The sequence below is a fragment of the Hippocampus zosterae genome, chromosome 16 (genome assembly GCF_025434085.1).
Source record: "Hippocampus zosterae strain Florida chromosome 16, ASM2543408v3, whole genome shotgun sequence".
Lineage (NCBI taxonomy): Eukaryota > Metazoa > Chordata > Actinopteri > Syngnathiformes > Syngnathidae > Hippocampus > Hippocampus zosterae.
The window spans coordinates 6714545-6741292 of record NC_067466.1 but is presented as its reverse complement, the minus strand read 5'-3'; the positions used below and the strand labels follow the sequence as shown (position 1 = coordinate 6741292).

The following is a 26748-nucleotide window of genomic DNA, read 5'->3' as shown; positions in this document are numbered from 1 at the left end:
ATGAAGGTGAAATTCATGGCGACAATCTATTCATAATTTTATAAATACTTATCTTTATTTCAGTATACAAAATAAGAGTATGTACATCCACACAAAAGTGGTTTACAATATCCATGAGTTCATAATGCTCTTAAAAATAAAATATATTTGGAACTGACTGCATGTCAAGAGATGTGAAGGATGATTAATCTGCAAGTCCTTTATCCTTTTTTTTCTTTCCGGTCCACAGGGTTTTCATGCTGAAAAGGCACACAGGACAAATGCACGAGTCCGGAGTCCAAAACGTTCGGTGTTTATAACAGTACTTTAAGTTCCCTTTTTTTTTTTTTGCTTTTCCTCTCATGTCCATTGATGCAGAAGGAAAAAGTATCAACTGTACCGGAAAAAAAAAAATCCCCACAAGTCCACAGATCTGATCTCATACATCTCCCTCCAGCTTTAAAATCCAACGTTATTACTTTTTATGAGAGCTATAATAAAATAGACTTTCCTTATCCGCATTGGGGGAATTCATGGTCATTAACAATTTTAAAAAGAAAAAAAAAACTACCCAGGAGGACGGCGGTCTTCACATAAACTGTCGTCGCTTTCCATGTCCAGTAGAAACTCAACCGACGGTTTGAAAAAAATCGATACTAAAGTGATAGTGACACTTGTTGGTGAAATACACATGCGGAAGCTGAAGACAAAAATTTGCCTTCTGGGTATTGTAGTGCTTTGGTTCACTCTGGCGGCTCGGCCCGACCGATGGGTCTCATTTGCAGACGTATCTCTCCACAATCCGCTCGCACTTCTTGCAGGTGACGTAGCAGCACCAGTGATACTTGCAATTGCAGCGTTCCACCAGCTTCTCCGTGTACGGGTTGTAGCCGCGGCCGCAGCACATCAAGTCACAGCTGTCGCTGCCAGCTGAGGTTTTGTTACACTGCCTGCAAATTAGCATAAATAAAGTCAGAAGATTGAGTGAGCACCTTTTGTTTGAAAGACAACCTGTTTCTAGTTTGGTTTCCCCGCAAGGAGACAATTAAGCTAATGGCTTTGTTCTAAACATTTCATCCGCCGGGCCTGTACAAACTCAGAGCCTGTGAAGAGATCACACTGGCCCTTTAAATATTATTGACCGAGCGATGCGCCCTCATTTTTTTCGCTCTCATTTTTCCTTTTGTCACATCGTCTTTGGGTGCTGGATGCCTCGGATGCTTTCGGGAGCCAATGGACTCTTGAATAGGCGGTGAACAGCTCCGCCATAAATCACACTGAATACACAGGCCCGCCCCCATTTCTCTTCAGTTTGCCCTTTTCCACATTACGGCTCCGTTTTTTTATGACGGCAGAGTGTTAATGACCGGCGTGACGGGAGGGGCGTTTAAGTAAATGGCGGCAGCGGGAGTGTAGAAGAAGAGTGAAAGGCGCGTTTTATTATGTCGTTGGGGAGCTGGGAGATAGGAACACCCACACATTCTTTGTATAGTTTTGAAGCAAAATCTCATTAAGACTCATTTGAAACTGAAGGTGCGGCAACACAGCAGGACCGGTAGATTTACAGGGTGAGATCATTTCTCAACATCAGTTTTCATTTTAACTCTTTAAAAACTACCGTTTTCATAACCAAAACTAACAAAAACAAATAACTATGGCGAAAAATGTCCGTTGTTTTTGTCTTTGTCAATGAATTTAATAAACGGCCTTTAAGGGTTGATTTTTAAACGTATATATTTCGGTATTAGCACCATAAGAAGGAAAGTCGAACGGTCATCTGGGAATTGTGGCCCTTTTACTGTGTGTCAACTCCAAGTGATGTAATCTAGCGGCAGCCGATTAAAACAGTGCCACAAAAATGATGTTACTCCAAGCTTGCGGGTTTATGTCTTCCATTTCATTTGTCATTTAATTCAGCCAGAAGCATGACGCTAGGTGACAAGTGCTCTTTTTCTTTGGGGGCGGGGGAAGATTTTAAAATAAATAAATAACGTATTTTTCGCGCTGTGAGACACACCTAAAAACAGTCCATTTTCTCAAAAGCCAACAGTGCGCCTTATGAATAAATAAAAACTCAACTAAATTAACGCAATTTTGAAAAGGACAATCAAAACCTAAATGAACAAACCCATTCTGAAAACTTTTAAGACACAAATGCATTAAAAAACTAAACTAAACTCACTGTCATGAAACTATTATCAGCCTGTCACTGACACATACCGCACTAAATTTGCCCTCCTATTCCCCTCCATTAAAACACAAACTATTTCAAGAGTCTCTCTTGCTTCGAGGTCCTGTGAATGTCAGGGCTAACAATGTAGACAGGAGGTCAATTCAAGTGTCAAGACTGATAAAGCCTCTGCTTTAAGTGGCCACCGGTGAGTGACAAATCAGTGGTGTTGCAGTGTAAGGCAAAGGCAAAATCATCAAATTTTCCCTTCACCGATACGTGAGTGTTTCCTCTCACGGCCCACAAATCCGAGTGCCTCGTGATTTTTCGCCAAAGCATTCATGTTGCATGCTCATGCGGCTGCTTGGATATCAGGCAGCAGAAATTGCATCCGGTGAGTGTCCTTGACATGAAGCATGGCTGCGGTTTTATCTGTAAAATGGCCGAAAGATGTCTGATGACGTTCATGTGATATATTAGGATTCTTATTATTTATTTATCATCATTCATTGTGCTGAGTGGCTGGCGACCGGTCCGGAAGTGTAGCCCATCTCTTACGCAAAGCCATCTGGGACACACTGCAACTCAGCCATCACCCTGATGAGGACAAGCAGTATAGAAAATGGATGAATAGATGATGTGCTTTGTGGATTTCCCAATATGGTGTGTGTGTTTTTCTGGGAGGGGGCCGTGAGATCTACTGCCTCCAACAGAATGCTATTTTAATGTACTGGACTTTTACGTAACAAGTGAAGAGAATGGTTTTGATGGAAAGGTTTGACCCCGTGGAATATTTTAGTACTACAGTGGTACCTCTACTTACAAAATTAATTGGTTCTGGAAGAAATTTCTGAACTAGAAAAGTTTTGTCAGTAGAGATGCGTTTTCTATGTAAATGCCCTAATTTGTTCCAAGACCCCATAAATGTTTTCTAAAGCACAAAAATGCATCAAAATATGCAAAAAAATACAGATAATTACAATTAGATTATTCATTCATTCATCTTCCGTACCGCTTGATCCTCACTAGGGTCGCGGGGGGGTGCTGGAGCCCATCCCAGCCGTCTCCGGGCAGTAGGCGGGGGACACCCTGAATCGGTTGCCAGCCAATCGCAGGGCACACAGAGACGAACAACCATCCACGCTCACACTCACGCCTATGGACAATTTAGAGCAGGGGTGTCCAAACTTTTTGCCAAGGGGGCCAGATTTTATGTGGTAAAATGTCGGGGGGCCGACCTTGGCTGACATTCTTTACATTGAACAACAATATTGTTCAACAAATTTTAGTAAGCCAGTCTGTTTCACATTTCCATTTTTATTTTAATTTCAACAATCTTAAGAATTTCTTTTGGTTCATTTGAAACAGGAATTTGAAATATGACATATCAGTCAATATAAACATGGAGTGATGTCTTGTTAACTCGTGAGTGATGCCCTCTAGTGTCTAAATGCTATTACTCATTTAGTGAATGCTATTACTCATTTAGCCACTAGAGGGAAGCAGTACTCTATGAAACATCACTCGCCAGTCTACGAGACCTCAGTCAATGCAACACGTGTTCCATTGCACCCAACCTGCGGGCCAGACGGCACTGATTTTATGACGGGGGCCGAGGGCCGGATGAAATTCGACCGCGGGCCGGATTTGGCCCGCGGGCCGGACTTTGGACATGCCTGATTTAGAGTGTTCAATCAGCCTGCCATGCATATTTTTGGAATGTGGGAGGAAACCGGAGCACCCGGAGAAAACCCACGCAGGCCCGGGGAGAACATGCAAACTCCACACAGGGAGGCCGGAGCTGGAATTGAACCCGGTACCTCTGCACTGTGAAGCCGACGTGCTAACCACTGGACTACCGGGCCCCACAATTAGATTATTACACAATAATTATTACAGATTATTACAGTTGTGCACAATGTAAAAAACAAAGAGTAAAAAATAAAAATGACGGTCATTTAACTTTTAACTGCGTCCTCATCCTCATTTTTTGCCCTCTTTAATTCATGTTCTCTCTCGGAAGTGGTTTTTGCCTGGCGTTTTGTAAAGAACTGAACCATGGACTTTTGCTTTTGTCGGCTTTTAACAATCCTCTGAAAATGTCCAAGGCAAACATCAGCATGGTGAGCGATCGCCGGACTGGTGTACACTTTTTCTGCATAATTCACATTTAAGTACCGGTAAAACTATCGGAATGCCTCATGGCCTAGGGGCGACTGTCGAGGACACTCCATAGACACATCCGGTAGAGGTCCCTCTTTGCCAATAGGATGTCAGGATGGTAATAGCTAATGGCAGAGCAGCTATCAGTATGTTGCGTTCACGAAACTCAGGAGCTGCGAGTAGCAGCCCATACTGTATTTTTACCTTTTGTATCTTGAAATTTCTTTTGTAACAACAGGCAATATTTTCCTGTTGGAGCGTTTTGTAACTTGAAAGTTTCTTATAAAAAGACGTTCGCAAGTAGAGGTACCACTGTACTTCTGTTCCTTCTCATGCACAGGTGTTGAAATCAAGGCGGGGGGGTCCAGATCTGGGCCGCCCCGTTATTTTCTGTGGCCCCAGCAACCAAATTATGTGCTTCGACAACATGTTTCTGTCCAAAATATCAAAATTTCAAGTTGTCTTTACTTTTAAAAACATTACAATATTGCAAGCATTTTTTTGTTATTAATCCCCTATTTAAAATAAACAAATGTTAAGCAAATGATTTTTACCGGCCTTCTGATTTCAAAACTAGCTACTCATCAATTTGCTGTGTTTATGTAATATAAGGTAACCACATACAGTCAACCCTTGGTTTTCAAACGTCTTTGTTATCGACCAAATCGGATTTCGACCTGAAAATTTGAGATTTTTACGCCTCGGATTACGACCGAAAACCGTTTTTTCGACCAAACTGAGCAAACCTGAATACACCACTTGACTCCTCTCGGCTTCCTTAAACGAGGCAGTGACCCTTCCTCGTGTAGCGTTCATTGTGAGCAGAGGTGTTTGTTGTGATTTACACAAATCTGACAGTGTTTTTGTTATTTCTGTTTACGCAAATCTGACAGTTTTTTTGTTATTTCCGCATAGTGCATTAGCCCCTAATTCTGGGCTAATAAAATAGTTTCGGAGTTCGAACAAATCGCTTTTCAAACAGCCTTCTGGAATGGATTATGGTTGTAATCCGAGGTATAACTGTATTTATCTGGGTTCATGGTCATAAGAGCCCTTCAAAGGAAACTGAACTACAATGTGGTCCGCAACAAATTAGTTCTGCGAGTTATGAGTCAAGCATTCCAACGTATTGGGTGAATACTGCGAGCCAACGTTATAACAATACATTTTCAGCCTTTAAATATGTAAAATAAAGTAAACAAGACTGTGATGACTGCATTTAGTTGGACAGGTTGGCAGTGGTGTTAGTCATTTCTTCCCTGTGTATTTTGGCTCATGGACAACATATCTCAGCTTTCACACGCAATTTGGTGTAATCCAACATCTGGTTGATTAAAATGAAATGTAATCTGTGGCAAACTTTTTTTTTGTGTAGAAACTCCTGCAACTGCGAGTTGTTATTCTCAAACTGTGCTTTCGGTGTCATGCAAACACAACAGATAGTCTGTGCTAAAGCATGTCCTTCTCCAAAATACGTTTAAAAAAACTTCAATACGTTTCAAAGATAATGTAGCATATTTTTCCTGTGATACTGCTTGGCCAGATTTCAGGATGAGTGAGTAAGACCCTCAGACAGAATGACTCCTTTGCTCCCTACCACACACAGTCCGGAGTTGGAGTGAGCAAAATGGTGTCAGCTAACTTTTATCTCGAGGAAACCTTTAAATGCTTCCAAATCCGTGCGCGCCCCTTCAGTTGATAACCGTTTTGAGTTCTCGCGGGCCCAGGAATAAGAGCATTAGTCACTGTTTCAGATTAAAAAAAGCACAAGGACCCCAGTCACAGTGGCCTTCTTCAATGACACGTGCTCAGACAAGCCGCAGACAGAGAGTACTCTCAGGTTGTTATCACCCGGCCCGCTAACTAAACCGTGCCATTGGGTAGGACATCACTTTCCTAAAGTCAACATCCTGGATGAGTTGACCGTCAGAATTGGTCATTTACTATCTGATGCTGTGCACTTTGGCTTTGGCATTGTTCGATTCCGCTGAATTAAAGAGCCTTGTTAAGCCACGTTTTCACACAGCAGCAGAGTTCAGTTCACATCCACAATTTAACCCTTTCAGGAACGGAGGTTACCACAGTGGACAGCTTGTCAGGTTATCAGGTTACAGGGTGAATGACAAGGTGAAGTCACTTTTTGACCACTGTTACAGGTCAGTTGGAAATGCTGCACAATGACTGGCTGACCATTAGCAGGATAGCAATAAATGCGTCAGCAGCGTAAACAGTACATTATAGCTAGCAGACAACATCAAACTTGCAAATGTCATGAGAATTATTCAAGAAGCTAAGCAGTGCTGGATGCAGTCATTATCCAGAAACCTAAATGGCGTAAATTCCTGGAAAATTGCTACAACAACCGGTACGCCAACACACATTTTTGGAAAGGTGGGTTTTGGAACTTTGTGGCTGTTTGCAGTTGAAACACCAAGAAATGATAATGGGTGGCCAAAGTGACAAAATGACTTCCTAAGGGGGCTGTAAAATGAGACGCACATGTAAGCATGCATACAGTCAGCCACCACCATTGGTGGAGGATCAACAATAATTATTGAAAATAATTGACAGTCATTGAAATGCAATAGGAATGTTGTCTTTTTTCTTTCGAAACCCAGGGAATTGTTATTTTTATTATAAATGTTGATAAACATTCAATATATGTTTTCCAAGAAAAACTGATGATTGGGGCCTGGGATGTGGAGAATTGGGTAAGAATTACTGGTAAGAATATTAAAAACATACTGGATTTTTTTTTTTAACCCGCAAATATGTGAACCACAAATTCACTGTATCTCATGGTCTATTTCTGTTTCATTTGCTTGCTAACTGCCAGTTTGCTAACTAACTGCCAATCAGAGGGATCAATTGTCTTTGATGGCCGAAGCCATTTTGCATTCTGGCGATTAACGACTCATTCATTCAACTCACAAACATGAAACACAATGACATAACGATGGTTTAATTTTTCAAAATTTCAAACATTGGATTATACTTATTTTTTTGTGGGGTTTTGTTGTTATTGTTTTTGGTTGAAAGTCGCCCCTTGGAAGTATGAATTCTCTTTCGATCCATCTGTATACATCAGTGGTGGGCCATCGGGGCCTTGAGGGCCTTCTCTGCTGGCCTAAAAATATATCTGAATCACAGACTGATGTTATATATTTTTTCCATGAATACTTCAATAATTAAATGAAATAATTCCAAATGGCCTGGCATATATGGCAACATCACCGTATTCAAATCCATCGATTGGCTAGTCAGACAGTGTACCAACCAGCCATTTGCTAAATAGTCACCCCACAATGGCATAAGATTTGGCGGCAGATTAACTGTCAAGGTCATTTTCAAGAGGGACTTTTCAAGAAACAATAGACATTATTAAAAACAGTCATAAAACTCTGAAGTGAGCTAGCCTGTCACAACCAATCAGACGACTTGGCCGCTGCTTTCATGTCAGCCCGAAAGCGAATTAAAACTTAGGCCGCAAATACAGCAGGGCATCAATAATGATAGAAAAGTGACGTGTACTTAATGTGACTACAGGAGTTATCTACCTGTGGTGCAACGGCTCTTGCTACTGTATTTCAGCATAAGATGCTTTTTATAATCTTAAAATAGTTGGGAGGAAGGACAGCTTGATTCAGACGGAGCAGTACTAAATATAAACACACACACACATACTTAGTCTATAGATCTTAACTTTTCCTTCTCTAGCAGCAAACTAAGTGCAATATTGCGAAAGGCATTCTTACCTGTCCTGTGTGCCAACTGAACCTTGTTTATCATTCTTGGTACAGAAGTCCGGGGAACTCTGCAGGTAGACCAGCTCGTTCTCCCTTACAGGCCTGATGTCAATGTCTTTAGGCACCAGTTGCTTGCGTGTTCCCATGGGTCTGTGAACCACCTTCGTAGCCGACAAGTACTTCGTCTTCAGCTCCATGGCGATCTCTCTCAGGTCCTGAAGGCCTCTCCAGCAGGTCCTTATAGAGCAGGAGCCAGATACGCCGTGACACTTGCACTTCATCACCACTGCTTCCCTCAATACCTGTCAACAGAGAACATGTGATCAGTTCACCAAGAGAGCAAAAAGGAAATAATTTTCTTCAATAGGACGACATCTTGCTCACCTGTCTACCGACTTCACTGTTGTGCAGGTGCATCAGTTTGTTGGCATGGGAGCCTGCACGTTTCATTTTCATGGGGGCATCTGCAAACTTGGAACCCATGATCAACCCATAGTGCAGGTTGTCCGCGCAGCCCCCCCAGCGATAGCCTGGCTCCGGGATCTCAGCCGGAATGGGCCCACACGAGCACAGACGCAAATCTCCAGTGGTGCATGCTCTTGCGATGGTGTGGCTAATGGTGGCGGCAGAAAGGGCGTAGACAAACGCAGACTCTCTGGTTCCTGGCCAATGACACCACAAACAACCAACACTCAACAGGCTGAAAATAAAACGACCGGCACCGGCCTTTGCACTTGGACTGTAGAAAAATCCATAACCCTCTAAAGCTCCTCCCACCAGTGCTGCCATCAAAACGTGGAGGTGAACAATATAAGAGTGAGGAGGGGAAAAATGTTAGGGGGAAATAAGACGTTTGCTCCGTGGTCTTGTCATTTCATGAAGATGTGCCATAACACGCTACAAATCATTTGTCTCTGTGGCTGAATTATCACGACACAAATATCATCCCGTATGGAGTTTGCATGTTCTCCCCGTGCCTGTGTGGGTTTTCTGCGGGTACTCCGGTTTCCTCCCACATTCTAAAAAGCAACACATACATGGTCGGTTAATTAAACCCTAAATTTGCGATTGTATGTGCAAATGTTATTCGTCCACATGGCCTGCGATTGGCTGGCGACCAATTCAGGGTGTAGCTGCCTGAAGACAGCTGGGATACGCACTCTAGCATGCCCATGTCCCTCATGAGGATAAGTGGCTCAGATAATGGATGTTCAATTTTGAGCGAATCCATTTGCAGCATTTCTTTCACTTACATCCATTTTCTGATCCGCTTATCCTCACAAGGGCCGTGGGGCGTGCCGGAGCCTATGCCGTCTAATCTAATCTTTTCGGGCAGTAGGTGGGGGACACCCTAAACTGATTGCCAGCCAATGGCAGGGCAGATATAAACGAACAACCAGCCGCAAGCACAGTCACACCAAGGGACAATTGAGAGTGTTCCCAATAACCTGCCATGCATGTTTTTGGAATGTGGGGAGGAAACCGCAGAAAACCCATGTTGACACGGGGAGAACATGCAAACTCCACACAGGAAGGCCTGAGCCAGAATAGAACCCACGAATTCTGCACTGTGACACAGATGCACAAACCAGTCACCCACTGGGCCGCCATTTCTTTAACTTATGTTTATAAATTAAGTATCCTAGATTGTGCAAGTGTACTTGATCTTAGTGTGGGCAAAAGTATGCTCCAAAATTTACTTTGAATTGATTTGCATTCTATGATAATGGACTTCCAAAGACAAGCGCATAATGTTTGTCCCAACTGTCATACAGAGCGAGCACGGAATCAATTGGCAACGGTGTGTGGAAAGCATTCATCGCTCGGGACGGTTGTCATAACCCAGAGAAATCATATGTGACTGAAGAATGACCATCCTTGGATAGAGACAAGACAGTAAAAGAAAGCACTGGCAGCACACTGTTGGAGTGGTTCCGTTTGGCTCACAGTCAAGAGATCCCAAGTTCTACTCTTGGCTAAAGGCTCTCCAGTCGTAAACAGAGAGTGGCTTTTGATGCATTTCCATTTTCGTAACAATTAGTAAATGAAAATACTGTAAATTTCATGGTCTTACCTCGGTCAAGGTCTGGAGGATACTTGGAAGAATCGCCGGGAATTTCTATGGAGGAGCAGTTCCAGCGCATGTCAGCAAAGGTCTTTTGGCACGTTTTCTTGACTTCGCGGGCTGCTTGGATGATGGTTTGCATGAGTTCCATGTTGCTGCGGCACAGCTGAGCTTGGGACGACACCAGGCCAGGCAACAGTTTACAGTGTTGGGTCTGGTTGACGTGTAAGGTCTTGGGTGTGTGCGATATTGCTCTGTGGCGTAAAGAGAGAAGGGGGAAAAAAAAGGTCATGCACAGAAGTCACTTCTAATTGGAATCGGGATGGTTGTCTTAATGTGTGTGTGCGTGTGTTTTAGATAGTTATAGTTATTAGTGATAGTAGTAGTAGTGATAGTTATTTCGTTCTAAGACAAGCATCGTAACACTAATTGCATTACTAATAGTCAAATTAGAATGATTCACACAAGGTTCCCACGCTTCCACTTGCTTTTTATTTATGTACCTTTGAAGGACTTTTGAGGGCTAATTTAGAAATTTTTAAGGACTTTTCTCAATTCGGCTGGGGATTGACGGTGGATTTAATGCCCGCTCAGCAATCCATGGGCTGAACAGAAAGACACATATCACTGAGCTGGTGTTCAAATCATTGCTGCCAACGGAAGGGTACATCTTAATTTTTAGGAGCAATCAGCTAACCCTTTATTTGACATACAGTATGTCAAATTTTCATTTTCCTACCCATATTACAGGTAGGAAAATGTAAAAAAAAGTTGAATTAATTCTCAAATAAAGTACACTCAGAAAAATTTTAATTTAGAAAATATAAAACTTCAATTTAGTTTCAAATAGAAATACTTTTTTAAAGGATTTTTATTGATTCTAAAATAATTCGCTGAAAATTAAGGACAATTAAGAACATAATTTTACAAATTCATTTTTTATGGATTTTTATTAACTTTAAGGACCTGTGGGAAACGTGTCATACTTTCAGAGTCGTGTCATGAGCAACAATTAGCTGTTGGGAACAATTTTTTAATGTAGTTTAGCTACTTAAATGGAGGACTAAATGCTATGTGTGGGAAGTGTTTTATGTCGTGAAATTTGAATATATGCAGTTGTATGAATCCTTTCACGCACCCTGTATCCTGCTAACGTGACAAGCCGTCCACTGTCGTAACCTTTAGCATGACGCACATGCCTAAATCCTGGTTTAATACAGTATGCAGAGATGGCTATTTCTGTCTCGAGCGTGACTGCAACCCAACCGGTCAAGGCTACCCCCCACACCCAATGAGACATAAATCCTGCCCAAGTTTTTATTTCATCCATCCATCCATCCATTTTCTGATCCGCTTTATCCTCACAAGGGTCGCGGGGCACGCTGGAGCCTATCCCAGCTGTCTTCGGGCAGTAAGCGGGACACTGTGTGCGTCGGTAGGGGGGGGGGGGGGGCGGGGGGTGACTGGAGTACCCAGAGAAAACCCACACAGGCCCAGGGAGATCATGCAAGCTCCACATAGGAAGCCCAAAGCCAGAATCAAACCCTGTACCTCTGCACTCTGAGGCCGATGAGCTAACCCACCGGTGTCAAAGTCAAGGCCCGGGGGTCAGTTCTGGCCCGCCACATTATTTTATGTGGCTCGCGAAAGCAAATCCAACATGTCAACTTCCTGCTTGCTAAAATCTCGACCAAAATGTAAAATTCTCATAGTTAATAAATAAGAGACATATTGTCAGCATTTTGTTGCTACCAAGCCCCTCATTACATCAACTTAAACAATAGTTAAATAAAGCATTATTATTGCCTTTTTTATATGGTTTCAGTTCAAACGGCCCTCCAAGGAAACGGTAACTAAAAGTTGGCCAAGACAAAAATGGGTTTGACACGCCTTGCGCTAACCAGTCGACCACCGAGATCCCTTACGTTTTTATTCCGTCAGCGAAAGTGTTCATGTGGTCAGTCAGATGCTTCATATGAAAAGTTTCCTTGATAAAACATTTGCTGCAACTTTTTTTGCACAGCTTTAACCGTTGCAGCTTAAAAGATGATTTATCACATTATCAATCGTCAATTTTTAGCTCATTTTTGAGTAATCAAAAATGGTGTTAACTGTTTTTTCATGAACTCCATGTCAATAGTGTTCACATTTTGAAATAAAATTACCAAAACATTGAAGCATTGGGATTGATATTCATTCTGCGCCGTGGAAACACACACACACACACACACGCACACACACACATACACGCACACACCATGCCAAAGACACGAAGTAAAGCCTATGCCAGTAAAGCCAGTGCGCGTGAATTTGAGGTAAATACATTGACCCCAAGATTATATATTCTTTGCTGTTAATATTTGGTTGGTAAAATATATCGTGCTGATGATAATTAGAATAACTTATTCAATAATTTAGCGAGTTTGATGCCCGCTGTGGTCATATTTACGAATGAGATACGATGACACCCACCACAGATGTCTGTGTTCACGCATCTGTCTGTCTGCATCTCAAATAAATCCACCAAACTCGCGCCAAAAGTTAAGATGTCATCCGATAAGGCTAAATATACATAGACTTTTAGTGACCAATGACACACCTTCGCGAGCAAAGCACAGAGCAGTCTGTCAGATTCCCAAACAGGCACGGCGAGTCTTGCGCTTCCATGAAAATCAGGACACCACGACATTTTGCATGCACCGTCTACAAAAATAAAGCCCATGGTGTAACGCACCCCTTATTTCTTGTCTTATTTTCGTGGGCACCCGCAGCGGCTCCTCTTGTTGCATGTTGTGAGAGGGAAGAAATTTCATCCGTGCTGTTGACAATAAAGTTGTACTTGATACTTATTTTTTTCCAGAACAAATCTCAAGCTTTTTCATCTATGCCATCTACGTGGACAGAGGTTTGATGATAACTTTTGAGGATTGACCATGAAAAGGGTGGCGCAATGCGTGGGCCCAGCCGTCGCTGCTTTTGGCTTTCATTCTTGGTAATATTGTTGACTTTTTACTGCGATAAAAATTAACCGTGGCACGGTAGTCAAATGGTTAGCACGGTCGACTTCACAGTGCAGAGGTACTGTTCAATTCCAGCTCTGGCCTCCCTGTGTGGAGTTTGGATGTTCTCCCCGGGCTTGCGTGGTTTCTCCGGGTAGTCCGGTTTCCTCCCACATTCCAAAAACATGCATGGCAGGCTGATTGAACATGCTAAATTGTCCCTAGGTGTGTGCCTACTCCCCGAAGTCAGCTGGGATAGGCTCCAGCACCCCCCTCCCACCCCCGTCCCCATCCCCTGCGACCCAAGAGGGATAAAGTGGTTCGGAAAATGAATGAATGAATACATAAAAGCAGCGACACACATAGATTTGCAGTCACGGTTCTCTGTTCTCATCACACACACACACACACACACACACACACACGAGTGGCCTCACAAGGATATGCCAAACGAGGACCACAAATCTTCAGACTGCTCTCCCTTGCCATCTCCATCTTTGCCTTTCGAAAGTTATTACTGTGATTATTATACACCGTGGTAAATTTTGTCGGATAGCTTGGAAGTCAACTTCGCCCGCTTCTGTTTACTGAAGCCGCATCTAAGTTATTAAAAGAGGTTTCCAGTCATGGCTACAGGAACTGCCCGTTCAATCTATTTTCCCTCTCATGACATACACGTGGACTGAACATTCAAGCTTTTCCCCTCATCAGGATCAACTTCAAGAATGTCGGGGCCCACTTCAAAGCTGCCACGGGGGCTTCACCCCATAAAAGGCCACCGCATGCATAAAAGCGTCACACAACTTTGCATCGTTTCATGACGTCGTGTGAACTGGTGGATTGCAATTGAGATTGCAATTTGAATACTTACAGCCATTTGATGCCGGAGCAGACCTGAGAGAGCAGCAGAGCGGCAAGCACAGCGAGAGGCAGGACGTGACAGCACCTCCTCATGGTTGACAGTGACTTTGATTCGCCAGCCGCAAAAATATAAAGGGGTCGATTTACGCTTTGTGACCTCACAGCTTCACCGTCATGGTTGTCTGGTAAACCCTGTTGTAAGAACACAATTCATCAGTGACCTTTAGCGACATTTTCATGCCAGCCGAATATCCTGAAACCAATTTTTTTTTAGAGCGCCAATTTTTTTTTTGGCGTGAGACAATGTTGAAAAAAATGCAATTTCCTCCCCGACAACAATTTCTCTCCTGACCATATTTATCCTCAAACGCTAAGACGCAATTCAAAACATAGCCTGACTGAAATCCCCAATAAAAGAATACCTTTCATCACAAAGAAACCTTAATGAGTGTAACTTTAAGAAACACAGTATGCACTTTGTAATATACTGTATATACATGAAGTGATCTGCGTTAAAAAAAAACATTCATTGCAAGAAAATTGACAGATAATTCACTTTTGAATTTAGCGCAGTGACCAAACTAACATTACCGGATACGATGCACCAACATTTTATTTCAATGTCATTCACCCACTATCTATATAGCTATACATTTATATACGTATATAGTATGCACATACACACACGGACACCGAATGAGCGGCTTGCACCCAGGACTGGACTTTTAATGCATGCCGCGGTGAAACAAGCTTATTTTATGGATTTTGTCATGTTTTTTTTTGCCCTCCTCTCTTTGAGGAACTAAAATGTATCACGCGCGTTTAACTTTATTAGTTTACCTGCAGGTTTTGATTTAATTTTTTTTTTTAGTTGAGAGTTACAAATTGGATAGAATTTTATGAACAACAATTTATACCGTATGTAGTGCACTAAAAATGAAATAACATAGGGAAAAAAAGCTAAAGGCAAACATTAACTGCGTTGAATTTCAAATTGACTAAGCACATTCCAATTCCGATGTTATTTTTGGGAGATCCCAGTATGTAACTAGGCATGTTTTGGCTTTCGTTTCTTGTGTCGTCCCTGAAAGCGATATTCAACTTTTGCATTGTTTCATTCGAGACAACATGTACAAACGCATGTCTGCTCAAAGGGGAGAGGTGTTGAAGTGACCTTCACAAGGGCATCTTGGCAGGCCTCTGAAGCTGACACCGCCCCACAGCAACCAGTTCCCAATTTTATACTTGGTTCAAAGTGGATATTCTGCTCCTGGCTGTTTATCCATATAGTGGTTGTCAACCTACCACTTTACAGTCATTGAGCCAGCTTCATACACTGAGTTACTGCAATACAAATACACATTGTAAAGAAGCCAAGCTAGTATTTGTATAATGGTAACATTACTTTAAAAAAAAGTGTTTGTTGAATGTTTTTCTTTGTTCGGATACCGTGAATGAATGCGTTCTAATCCAAAGGGAGTCAGCAGCGTGCCAGTCACCTCCTTCGTTTGCTCACAAGTCTGCGTTTCATCTTGACGTTACTGCCACTTCGCTAAACGTGTAAAAACATTGAAACCGCCCACGTGAGCTCAGTAATCCGCAGCCTGCGGACAGCAGCAGCGCCAGCGGCAGTATCTGATAGCGCGGGCGGAGGGGGGGCGCTACCGATAAGTGATCTTTTTGAAGTGCGCTTAAGTGAGCGCATTAAAAAACGCACAGGTAGGAGATAATAAGCCTTTTAATGCTGATGGACAGAAACCCAAAGGAAACTACGGCAAAATCCGTTCATGCGATAATGTGGACGAGTGCGGCTATTAAATGTTACAGCCACAAAAAAAAAAAGGAAATGCATACATAAATACATTCGTTTGTATATTGTTGTATTATTGCCGCTGTAGGGTGCAAACGCATGGTGTGGGGCGGGGTGTGGGGGGGGGGTATATGTAAAGGAGATTAACAAACGGTCATTCAAATTCATTCCGATTGCATCTCCAGTTTCGCCGACAGGATGTTCTCGATGACCGCAATCAACAACTTTGCGTCATATTCCAAACGAAGCGCTCAATCGTAAAGTCTTCAAATCGTGTTCACGAGCAATATTTTTGAATATAAAGTCTTCATTGTTGAGTATTTTACATTTAGCGAGACGTTCATAACTAAACGTTTTGATCTTTCAATCAACTTTTTATCGTCCGTTTTTCAAGTATATATTCAAACCAATTGGCCTCTGTTGAACACATTCAGTTAAGCGTTGCGGTACATGTGTGTATTTAAAAAAATACTGTCTTAAAAATAATATTTTGCTCGCAGTTTATATTTTTATACACATTTCGTCGCGAACATCTATTTTTGGGGGGTCACACATCGAGATCCGACAATATGCTCACATTTAACAAGCAAGTTGCAACTCACCTTTTTTTCTTTTTTTGCCGCGGCAATCCGCTTTCCAAGTTAAATCAAACAATTGTAAAGAAATCACACGGCTGCAGGTCCGAATGTCCTAGTAGATAAAGTCTTTTTTTTTTTTTTAGCCAGATGCGTCCGAAAAATCCAAAATGGGAAGTAAGAATAATTCCGGACAGGTACGCATGTTGTGTTTTCCAGAGCGTTGAGCGCGTGTGCGTACGAGACTGTGTGAGAAAGACGTACAGAGAGCGGAACTAAAGTTGGGCTGGATCAGAGCAAGTGAGCCTGAGAGGGCAGACTCGGCTCTAAAATACCCCAACCCACTTTTGATGTGGCTTGCTGATGTCACACCTGCATTAGCATAACAAAGCGCGCCGCCGCGACCTGACGGGGGCGCGTTCATGTGCTTGCCCCAGTAAACAATTAAATTTTACATGACTACAGAGGCTCAAGTATTCACAATTTGTGCTTAAGCAGAAGTACAAATACTTGAGTTGAAAATATAAATAAAGACTCCGGTCAAAAGTAGAAATAAAAAGTAAACACATTTTTACTGTCAATTATATACAATCCTGGAGTGCACCTGTTTTCGATAACTCACCCAAAAAAAAATTTCAATTAATCTGTTCCAGACTTGATTACCATCAAGAAAAAATATCTCTGTATTGCAAAATGTTAAAAATAATAATAATAAAACTGAACAACCGATCATGTCGGACTTCAGACACGTCACTCCAAACTGCCACCTTCAGAAGTTCTCCGATGACTCTGCGATTGTTGGCCTCATTACAGAAGGGGACGATCGGGAGTACAGGGGACTGACAAAGGACTTTGTGGACTGGTGCCAGCAGAATCTCCTCCAGATCAACCCTAGGAAAACTAAGGAGTTGGTTGTGGATTTCTGCAGGAAAAAGTCCTTACCAGCACAGATGAACATCCAGGGTATGGACATAGAGAGGGTGACCTCCTACAAGTACCTTGGTGTTCTTCTGAACGATAAACTGGACTGGTCTACAAACACGGACACCCTGATTAGGAAAGGACAGAGCCGACTCTTCCTCCTCAGGAAACTGAGGTCTTTTGGGGTTCAGGGGTCACTCCTTAAGACGTTCTATAACTCGGTGGTGGTCTCGGCCATCCATTATGGCATTGTCTGCTGGTCAGGCAGCATCTCAGCCCGGGACAGAAAGAGACTGGAGCGACTGGTCAGGAAGGCCAGTTCTGTCCTGGGTTGCTCCCTTGACACTCTGGAGGAGGTGGGCAACAGAAGGATGCTAACTAAGCTAAAAGCTATGATGGACAGTCCCTCCCACCCCCTCCAGCCCGCCCTGACAGCACTTGGTAGCTCCTTCAGCCAGAGACTGTTACACCCGCGCTGCAAGAAGGAGAGATACCGACGCTCGTTCCTACCGACTGCTGTCAGGCTGATGAATAAAAAATAACAATCATAATAATAATAATAATTAAATGATGTGAAGGAAAATTGTAAATAGTACTGGGATTTATCCATTTTGTGTTCATATTGCATTTAATTGAAAGATGTTTGTTGTTTTTTTCTCTTTCTTCTTTCTACATACATTCTTGCTGCTGGAGGCTGTAAATTTCCCCAGTGTGGGACGAATAAAGGATATCTTATCTTATCTTATGTCAGGATATAAACAGGTTTTAGAAAGTGTTATTAAGATGAAAGTCACAAACACACACGCCATTGTGACATCAGCAGCTCTTGTGTAGATAAACAAAAGGACCAAATATTATATCCATACCTCTGTTACAGTGTCAATGCGTTATTGTTAATTTTGCATAATCTTTGACTCTGCTCTTGTTACTCGGATGTTTGTACATTGTGCAATTATACCATATAGTGTGTGTGGTTAACTTTATTTAAAAAGACAGGTTGTGCCTTTTTAAAAATACTGCGCAAGTATCATATTTTGTTTTTCGGATATTTTCCCATTTCCGTAATACACAAATACCACATACAGTATATGACAAAAACAACAAATAAGCCCAAATTAATTATACATTCGAAACAAATTTTGATTACTGAATGCATATTGAATGCAAAACATTTAATTGTCAGAAATCGTTTTGCAACATAATTTTTGAGACTTCGGCTGTTTTTTGTTATTCCTAAATTGAGTTGAAAATTAAATATGCATTAAGTCTGTTGAATAACAAAGTCAAAATTTCCCATCATGCAAAAAAAAATGTATTTGCACGGACGCAATTTACTGGTCACAATGTGCTTTGAAGGACGGCCAATAAAATCTGTCTTGCGTCGCATCATTTTTTTTTTCCTTCATCAATGTGAACCACACTCCAGTTAGTGATATGTTGCGCAGCCAGCTGTGGAAAACCAAAATTCGCGTTTCCTGAGACTATTCTGCGCCTCAAGTGCTTCGGCAGAGACAAGAAGTGAGTGAGCTGTTGCCCAGACCTTGACCTTCCAGGTGCTCAAGCTAACATGCTTGGCCTCAAGTTGTGCTGCACCTTGGGTGTTGCCAGGCTTTTCTTTTGTACCCGATGCACTTACAGATCTCTAGAATCCAGCAACAAGCCTGCTTCCATCAAAAGCACCACAATGAGGACTGTTTGAACCTACTACACTTCATTTACCTAATACACTGCCCTGATCGGAATAAGAACCATGACGCAGTGCATTAAATGACAAATCAAAACCTACTGGAGACACATTTCAAAGTTCATTGGGTAGGTGTACCTAATGTAGTGGCCAGTGAGTGTATGTTTCGGATTGTGGTTCTGCTCAGATGTGTTTTACATTGCAGTCAACTGTGAATGGGCACAGATTGTTACATATGTGGGTGTTGTGGAGCTTCCAGCCGGACCGGGCCCGCTTTCAAAAAGACTTTTTACACTCAGCCTCTTCATTCCTGAACTGAGGTCAACACCCAAAGCCTTTGATTTTCTCCCACAACTCTCACCTTCTGAATAAAAGAGGAGAGAGGGGATGGGACCTTTGGGGAGACGTAAGGTACGTGCCACGTTAATAGTTCATGATTGTGAAACCACTCATTTCAGAGCTGAATTGGAGAAGAAGTAGTGTTTGTCACAAAAGCTTTCCAGAGGTTGTCAAGCAAATGTGCTCTACTATATTTCAATAAACGGAACACGATTCTTTTCAACAAGACGCAGAGCGACCATAAAATACCCATTGATGTTTGGAATACAGCAAATCGGCGGTATCCCAATTGATGAAACAGTTATAGGTAATGGCCACGATTTAGATTTCACCCAGCTTAAATAAAGCAAGTGTAGTATTTCCCCAATTAGTGCTGTATCGGAACTACCCAACTGGGAGATGGACAACTATAGCTTCTTCCACGTTTTACTTTGTCAGCATATTTATGTACAGGGTTTAAAAAATATATTTGAAGGAAAAAAAAAACAACCCTTTGTGGCTTGGATTCAAAGACAGAACGCACAAACTTTAGTGCACAGGAGGTGCTACAATGCCTTTAAATATCAAATGTGAGCATGATGAAGTCATAATGTAATTGTTTTTCCTCTTTCTATATTTCTAATTCGTTCGGCCAATTAAACTGTTTCACCCATCACTCTGTTTTCTGTACTGCTTATCATCACAGGGCCGTGAGAGGCCAGTCAAGATATGAGAAATCCAAGAGGTTCGTGGAGTCACAATGAATGAGCAACCCATGGATTATACAGCATGAATTTGCATCACTTTAAACCCTTTCATGCACCCCGTAACCCAATAACATGATAAGCTGTCCACTGTAGTGACCGCTGTCCCTGAAAGTGTGAAATACATCAAGGATCACAAGGCTCCACCTGATGATTGCCATTATGCAGTAGAATCCCCCCCCCCTCCCCATAAAGTAGTAACATAGGGTGACTGTCAAATGTTACCTGCTTAAGGACATGATCAGATCTGACGTGAAAATCCCATTTCATTCCAGGGTCTGCTGTGGTCCACGGTGAAAATTGCCAGAGAGAGTAAAAAAAAAAAGTCTGCCCAATCCGTGCACCATAGGACATGATTGGTTTCCAAATCTTTTGCACGCCATTTGGTTTGAACCCCTCCTCTCTATTGTGCTTTGAAGACAAAGCCCTTTCAAGTAACAGATGGGTGGCACTTTTGAACACGTCATGTGGTCCTCAGGAGTGCCATGAGCCTGCAGAACAGACAAGACCAGACTTTGGAGGGGATCATTTGGAGAAAAAAAATAATACAAGATGCTTTTGTAATAATATGCATTGTGGAATTTCTTTTATCAACCAAACAATTTCTTGAAATCAAATGAACTTTTTGATAAATATCAATCCGGTTTCCGACCTCATCACAGAAACAGTTCTAATTAAAGTAGTAAATGATTAAAGACTGACCATTGACGCAAGAAGAGTGTCGGTTCGGATCTCAGTGCAGCGTTTGATACAGTAAATTATTTTATACTGTTAGACAGGCTGTAAACTTGGGTCGGACTAAATGGAACAGTCTTAAAATGGTTCATGTGGAGTCCCTCGAGGGTCAGTCCTAGGACCCCTTTTTCTTTCATCATGCATACGTTAAACCAAGGGTCAAATTCTTCAGAATTGCTCATGCTGCCTTATCATGACTATGCAGATGATACACAGGTGTACAGTATGTTTCAATATCCCCAAGAGACAGCAGTTCAAGTAAGATGCTGTGTCACTGTCTAAAACAAATTAACTACCGGTACTAGATAAACCAACATTTCCTTCAACTGAAGCAAAACAAAACTGCGGTAATTGTTTGGGGCAAATAATAAATGAGTATTACTGTTGGTGAACACTTAGGGCCCTGTTTACGTGCCAAGCGCAAGTCCAGCGCAAAGCGGAGTCTAACTGCGCACAAATGGAGTTTTCCTTCTTTTGGTATTTTGCTAAACTTTGCACAGATAGAATTGGGCGTAACGGTGCGTTTGGCGCAAACAGAAATATACTTGCAGGAGTCCGTGCATGAAATTGGCAGGTAAACTGCAAGCTCTGTCCTTGCGGATGATGTGGTTGGCCATGCATATGACGTGGGTAGGGACAGTCTTGTACCCCTAATCTTGTACTCTCCCTACAATAGTCACAATTTATTCAATTAATTGACACTGACAATGTCTCAGGAACATTGTCCCAAGCTGATGTCATTTTTATGAATGAAATCCGGTGAAATCCACTACACGGAGAGCCAAATTTGTCTACTTGCGCCTCGTTCAAATACAATAATGTTAGATCACCCGCTCTGCACGATATACCGGTACTTGGTTGGAGCCAGTCTAAAATTCACGATTGCACAAGTCTGCTTAAACGTCTTAAAACTAACAAACATGCATATGATTAGGCTGAAGAAAACCAATCCCATAATGTTTTAAATCAAACTTAGCTGCGGATGCTTCTCTTGATCTTGGTGGGGGCGGGGGGGAATTTTCATCCAAGTCTGGAATGCTTGATTTAATTGCAGAGGTCTTTGCAAATGCACCAGAGCTGCAGAGAAATCACGAGGACAGTCACCATGATCTCGAAAAGCATGAGTTTACGTTCACCCTTTCATGCACCCTGTGACCTGATAACATAATAATAATAACAATACATTTTATTTATAAGCGCCTTGGCTGTCCACTATAGTAACCGCTGTCCCTGAAAGGGTTACACTATGCAATTGATACATTGCGTCCATGCATGTGCTTCTGATAAATATACCCATTTTTTTCCCATTCTGGTTGGAAGGTGAGCATGAGAGCATCCTTTCTTGAGTACAAAAGCATTTCAAACACCTAACTACATGCCCATTAGTGTTTGTGAATCTTAACAACAACAGATCATCTTTGCAGCATGGTTTTTGCACAAATGACCAGGCCATGTGCCTTGTAAGAATGACATAGGCTATAGTATTTATTGTACTTACTCAGTGAAGACTTAATGTTTTATCCATCCATCCATTTTCCGATCCGCTTTATCCTCACAAGGGTCGCGGGGGGGCACTGGAGCCTCTCCCAGCTGTCCTCTGGCAGTAGGCGAGGGACAACCTGAACCGGTTGGCAGCCAATCGCAGGGCAGACACAGACGAACAACCATCCACGCTCACACTCACACCGAGGGACAATTTAGAGGGTCCCATTAGCCTGCCATGCATGTTTTTGGAATGTGGGTGGAAAACAGAGTACCTGGAGAAAACCCACGCAGGCACGGGCAGAACAAGCAAACTCCACACAGGAAGGCCGCAGCCGGAATCGAACCCTGCACCTCCGCACTATGAGGCCGACACGCTAACCAGTCACACACCGGACCGCCTGAACATTTTAAACATTGAAAATAATCTGAATTGTATTCACTTACAAAATAAAAGCTCCCCGTTTCCACAATTCTAACTTGATGCCACTGAATAATTCAAGCCAAAGGTTTTGCTTGTGATACTGAGAATACTAGCCTGTAGGCCTCCTCTTACAGTATTTTCCCTTGGAAATGAAACCTTGAAATAAAATCCACTGAAGCCATCTTTGTCCTTATTCACCCCACACCCAAGAGTAGTTAAATCCTGACACAAAGAAAGAGTACCACGGGTTTTGCATCACAACCTTGACTTCAAATGGGAAACCTGGTGCATGGCTCAATCACGTCAGCGCTTGGACATATACAGTATTACAATGTGCATCCTCCATGCGCCATCACTATCCCCGACATTCAAACTCTTTACAAAACCCATTTATAGATCCAAAGAGCCATCAAATGAACACCACATTTTCAGGAGGTTTAGCCCTCATTAACGAACGTGTCCAGGGGTCAGCAGGGCTGGACATGGCTCCAGAGAACTGTGTTAGCAGGCGGCCCGCAGCGGAGGCAGATCCGTTTGCTCAGCAACTGAGCGACAACACAGAGATGCTCCTTTCACACTGAGATGAGCACCGACAATCGGGGCTTTGTTTGGGAGGCATCCGCTGTTGCAGCTCACGAGGGTGAATATATCTGTAAACTCATTCGATGGGTTATCAGTGTTCAGGCTCGCTCAATATTAATAGAATCATAACATTTATTTTTTTCTCAGCGAGAGACCGTTTCACTTCCAACACAAATGAGTGTTATCTTATTTTGACTGTAGTCAACTGTGTTATTTTTGGTTTATTTCATTTGGCATTGTGATGAATGCCTCGAGATCTTTTGCAAAACTTTTAATTCAGGTATCGCTAAGTATAATATCTGCGCTGCGTTATCATTTGTAGAATAAGAAAGCAAACGAATGAGACTAAACATACATTTGAAATTTGATTTAATGTCTGATAAGATCTGATACACAGCTGGGTCAAGATGACAGGGAACCATTTCAGACGCATTTCAAATGTTTTGGTGAGCAAATGGACGCAAAAATGCATTTCATTATTGTGCACGGCAGTTGGACGCAACTGCATACAACCATGACAAAACGTGTTCAATACAAATAGAAAAGGAAATAGATCCATTGCTTCGAAAAAGTATTCAACATTTGTAGAAGTGCAAAGATTATTTGAAAACCTCTCAAGTTAATCGATAATTATTTTGATAATCGATTAGTGAAGAGACTGTTTAATTTATTCTTGTACAAATCCTTGAAATTGCAGATTTTCAACAGTGGTCTTCTGAGACTGCTGTAGTCTTCCATAAAAACAGGCGTGGCTTTTTTTTATGTCGCCAAAATAAGACATTTGCTTTTACTTTGATCAACATATTTTCCCCATTTTCTGACAAACCAGTATTTGAATTATAATTAACTTATATTTCCGCAATGTATAAAGTGTCAATTTGAAATGTCCCAGTTTTCAATAAAAACATTGGATTCATCATTAATCATTAATTGCAGCCCGAAACAGAATTCCATTTTGTGCCAGTGGAATTGCAAACTTGAATGCATTTTGTTGATATTTCACGTGATAGACCACCATAAAATAGCAACAAATTGTGAAGTGGCACCAAAATGGTATAAGGTTTTCAAAATCTTGAAAGGATATCAACATGAAAGGTTCGCTTTGCATTTGTATTCAGCTCCTTGTACTCTGAGAACCCTAAATCACAGATGTCAAATTCCGGTCCTGGAAGACCACTATTCTGCATGTTTTAGATGTCTCGCGCCTCCAAACCACCTGATTCCAATGATCAGGTCAGCAGCAAGCTCTGCAGGAGCCTGATATATATCCACATCTCAAGGAGCGCTGTCAAGTCCATCATCCAAAAATGGAAAGATTATGGCACTACTGCAGTGCAAATCTACCAAGACATGGCCATCCACTTAAACTGTCGCCAAGAGGCCCATGTTCAAGCTAGAGGAGCTGCAGAAATTCACAGCTCCCGTGGTACAAATGGTTGATAATTTGCCACAAGCCATGTAGGGGACAATATAAATACGTGGAAGAAGGTGGTTTGATGAGATCGATAGTGAATTTTGGGGCTGAAATGGAAAGCGCTGTGTCTGGCGGCAGCACGACTCGTATGCACCACCCCTAATGTGAATCACTGCGGTGGCAACATCTTGCTGCGGGGTTGTTTGTATTCAGCTGGGACAGGGAAGCTGGTCAACAGTATTTAGCTGGTCGCTAAATACTGTGCAACAGCGGTCCCCAACCTTTTTTGCCCCACGGACCGGTTCAATGTCAGACAATATTTTCAGGGACCGGCCCTTAAGGTGTGATGGAATAAAATACAACAAAATAATATGACCCGCATGAAAACTGTGGTATTTTCGAAACATAATCAACGTGAATCATGACACGAGGATTGTCAGATCTGGCTGCAAAACTCTGGTCGCTATGGTCACGTTTAAACGTGCCTTCAAAATAAGATAAACCACAAATAAAAAATATGACTCACCGTCGTCGCATATTATGCAGAGTGGGTTTGGTGCGTGGGAATTTCCCGTTGAGATAAATCCGTATTTTAAGTAGGACTTCTGATAAGGCTACATTCAATAGATCGTATTTTCTTGAACGGCGTAGGCTCCTCTTCTGTCTTCTGGCTAAGAAAGAAAGTTTCCAAAGACCTTTGTTTTTTTACTGATTTTGCTAGCTCCTAGGTTTCATTTTAGCAGTAACTGATCACGTGACCGAAAAGTGCTCCTTGACCTGCATCAAGAGTAACACACCGTAGATGGATGTTATAGAGAATCCACTAACTTTTCATAATAAAGTATATTTCAGATTTCGACATAAATAAAACGGAAGTAATGCAAGTCCTTCATTCTTTCTGTGCGACCTGGTACCAAATGCCCCACGGACAGGTACCGGTTCGCGGCCCGGGGGTTGGGGACCCCCCTGCTGTACAATCCCGGAAGACAACCTGTTGTAGGTTCCAAAAGACTTGAGACTAGGAAGGAGATTCATCTTCCAGCAAGACTAAACATCAAATCAGAGCTAAAATGGAATCGATAAGATTAAAATCAAAAATAAAACTTAAGACTGGCCCAGTCAAAATCGAGACCTAAATAGCATTCAAGCCTCTGTGGGTAGTCTTATAAATTGAAAGGCCCTCTCCACCCCATTGCGCGGAAGAACGGGCAAAAATATCAGCGTCGAGATGTGTGAAGCTCATAGACAATCTCCACAAGAACAGCTGGAACTGCAATGAAAGGTGGATCTAGCAAGTTTTGACACAGGAGGTGTCAACTAACAAGTCACCACAATTTTCAGATTTTGATTTGCTTTAAAATTTTGAAAACGATGCATCATTGGCGCTCCAATTATTATTTAGGTGCTACTTCATGTTGGTGGAGGACAAGAAATCTCAACTTGTGTTGAACCGTTTGAGGGACAGCAGTTACTACAGTGGGCAGCTTACCATGTTATCAGGTTACAGGGTGCCTTAAAAGGTTAAGCTTGTGTTTGGAAGGTGGCAAAATGGGAAAACGTTCTAGAGGTGTGAATATTTGGTCAAGTCACTGCAGAAAAATGGTGTGTCATCAAAACTAATGTTATTATCTTTGATACGGCTGTTGTGACCGTGCACATGAATCATCCATCGGGTGAGGGTGCGTCACGAGATTTAGTTAAAATTCTGCCAAGGCTTAAACCACATTGGAATCCTAAGCAAATGATTGACCTTCCCCAACAGAAAAAAACTTTGCAAAACACTTGCACTGAGAAATCACATATTAACTAAACCACAATGGTGAAGTTGTAGCCAAAGAGAAGTGATTTGCATAAGTGGTGTGATCCGATCAACTTCACGCTCCAACCACTGCAGGGGCCGCTAAAACAAAAAAGTGGACCATTTGGGAGCAGTTAAATAAAGACATGAATATATTTCAACTTGGGCCAGTAACTGAGTTTTTGATAAACTTACTTTGACCTTTACCGGAGAGAAATCATGCAATTCCGGTCTCGCAGTGCCACCTTGTGTCTCGAG

General features: G+C 42.2%; 2 protein-coding genes across 4 annotated transcripts in view; both read right to left on the bottom strand.

The window, feature by feature from the left end:
* Positions 1-26748, bottom strand: part of thap12a (THAP domain containing 12a) — a 252958-nt gene that overhangs the window by 202113 nt on the left and 24097 nt on the right. The gene's annotated exons all lie outside the window — the stretch shown is intronic.
* wnt11 (wingless-type MMTV integration site family, member 11) lies at positions 34-20729 on the bottom strand. 3 transcript variants are annotated; one of them, XM_052047937.1, is made up of 6 exons: positions 20281-20729; positions 13994-14175; positions 10133-10377; positions 8443-8720; positions 8068-8360; positions 34-929 (listed from the first exon to the last, which is right to left on the bottom strand). In XM_052047937.1, exons 1-6 carry the CDS (start codon positions 20407-20409, stop codon positions 755-757), a joined length of 1302 nt encoding a protein of 433 aa, XP_051903897.1. In that variant the 5' UTR covers positions 20410-20729; the 3' UTR covers positions 34-754. The 3 variants fall into 3 exon arrangements, with proteins under 3 accessions (XP_051903897.1, XP_051903898.1, XP_051903899.1); XM_052047938.1 differs by having other exon boundaries at positions 13994-14163; positions 20262-20721; XM_052047939.1 differs by lacking the exon at positions 20281-20729 and adding an exon at positions 16396-16702.

Excerpts from the sequence above, each read along its gene's own strand:
- wnt11 (XM_052047937.1), bottom strand. The coding sequence starts at position 20,409 with ATGTCCTATGGTGCACGGATTGGGCAGACTTTTTTTTTTTACTCTCTC. Across the intron at positions 8,361-8,442 it reads ACAGTGAAGTCGGTAGACAG|GTATTGAGGGAAGCAGTGGT; the intron begins GTGAGCAAGATG and ends CTCTGTTGACAG. Across the intron at positions 930-8,067 it reads TCAGTTGGCACACAGGACAG|GCAGTGTAACAAAACCTCAG; the intron begins GTAAGAATGCCT and ends GCTAATTTGCAG.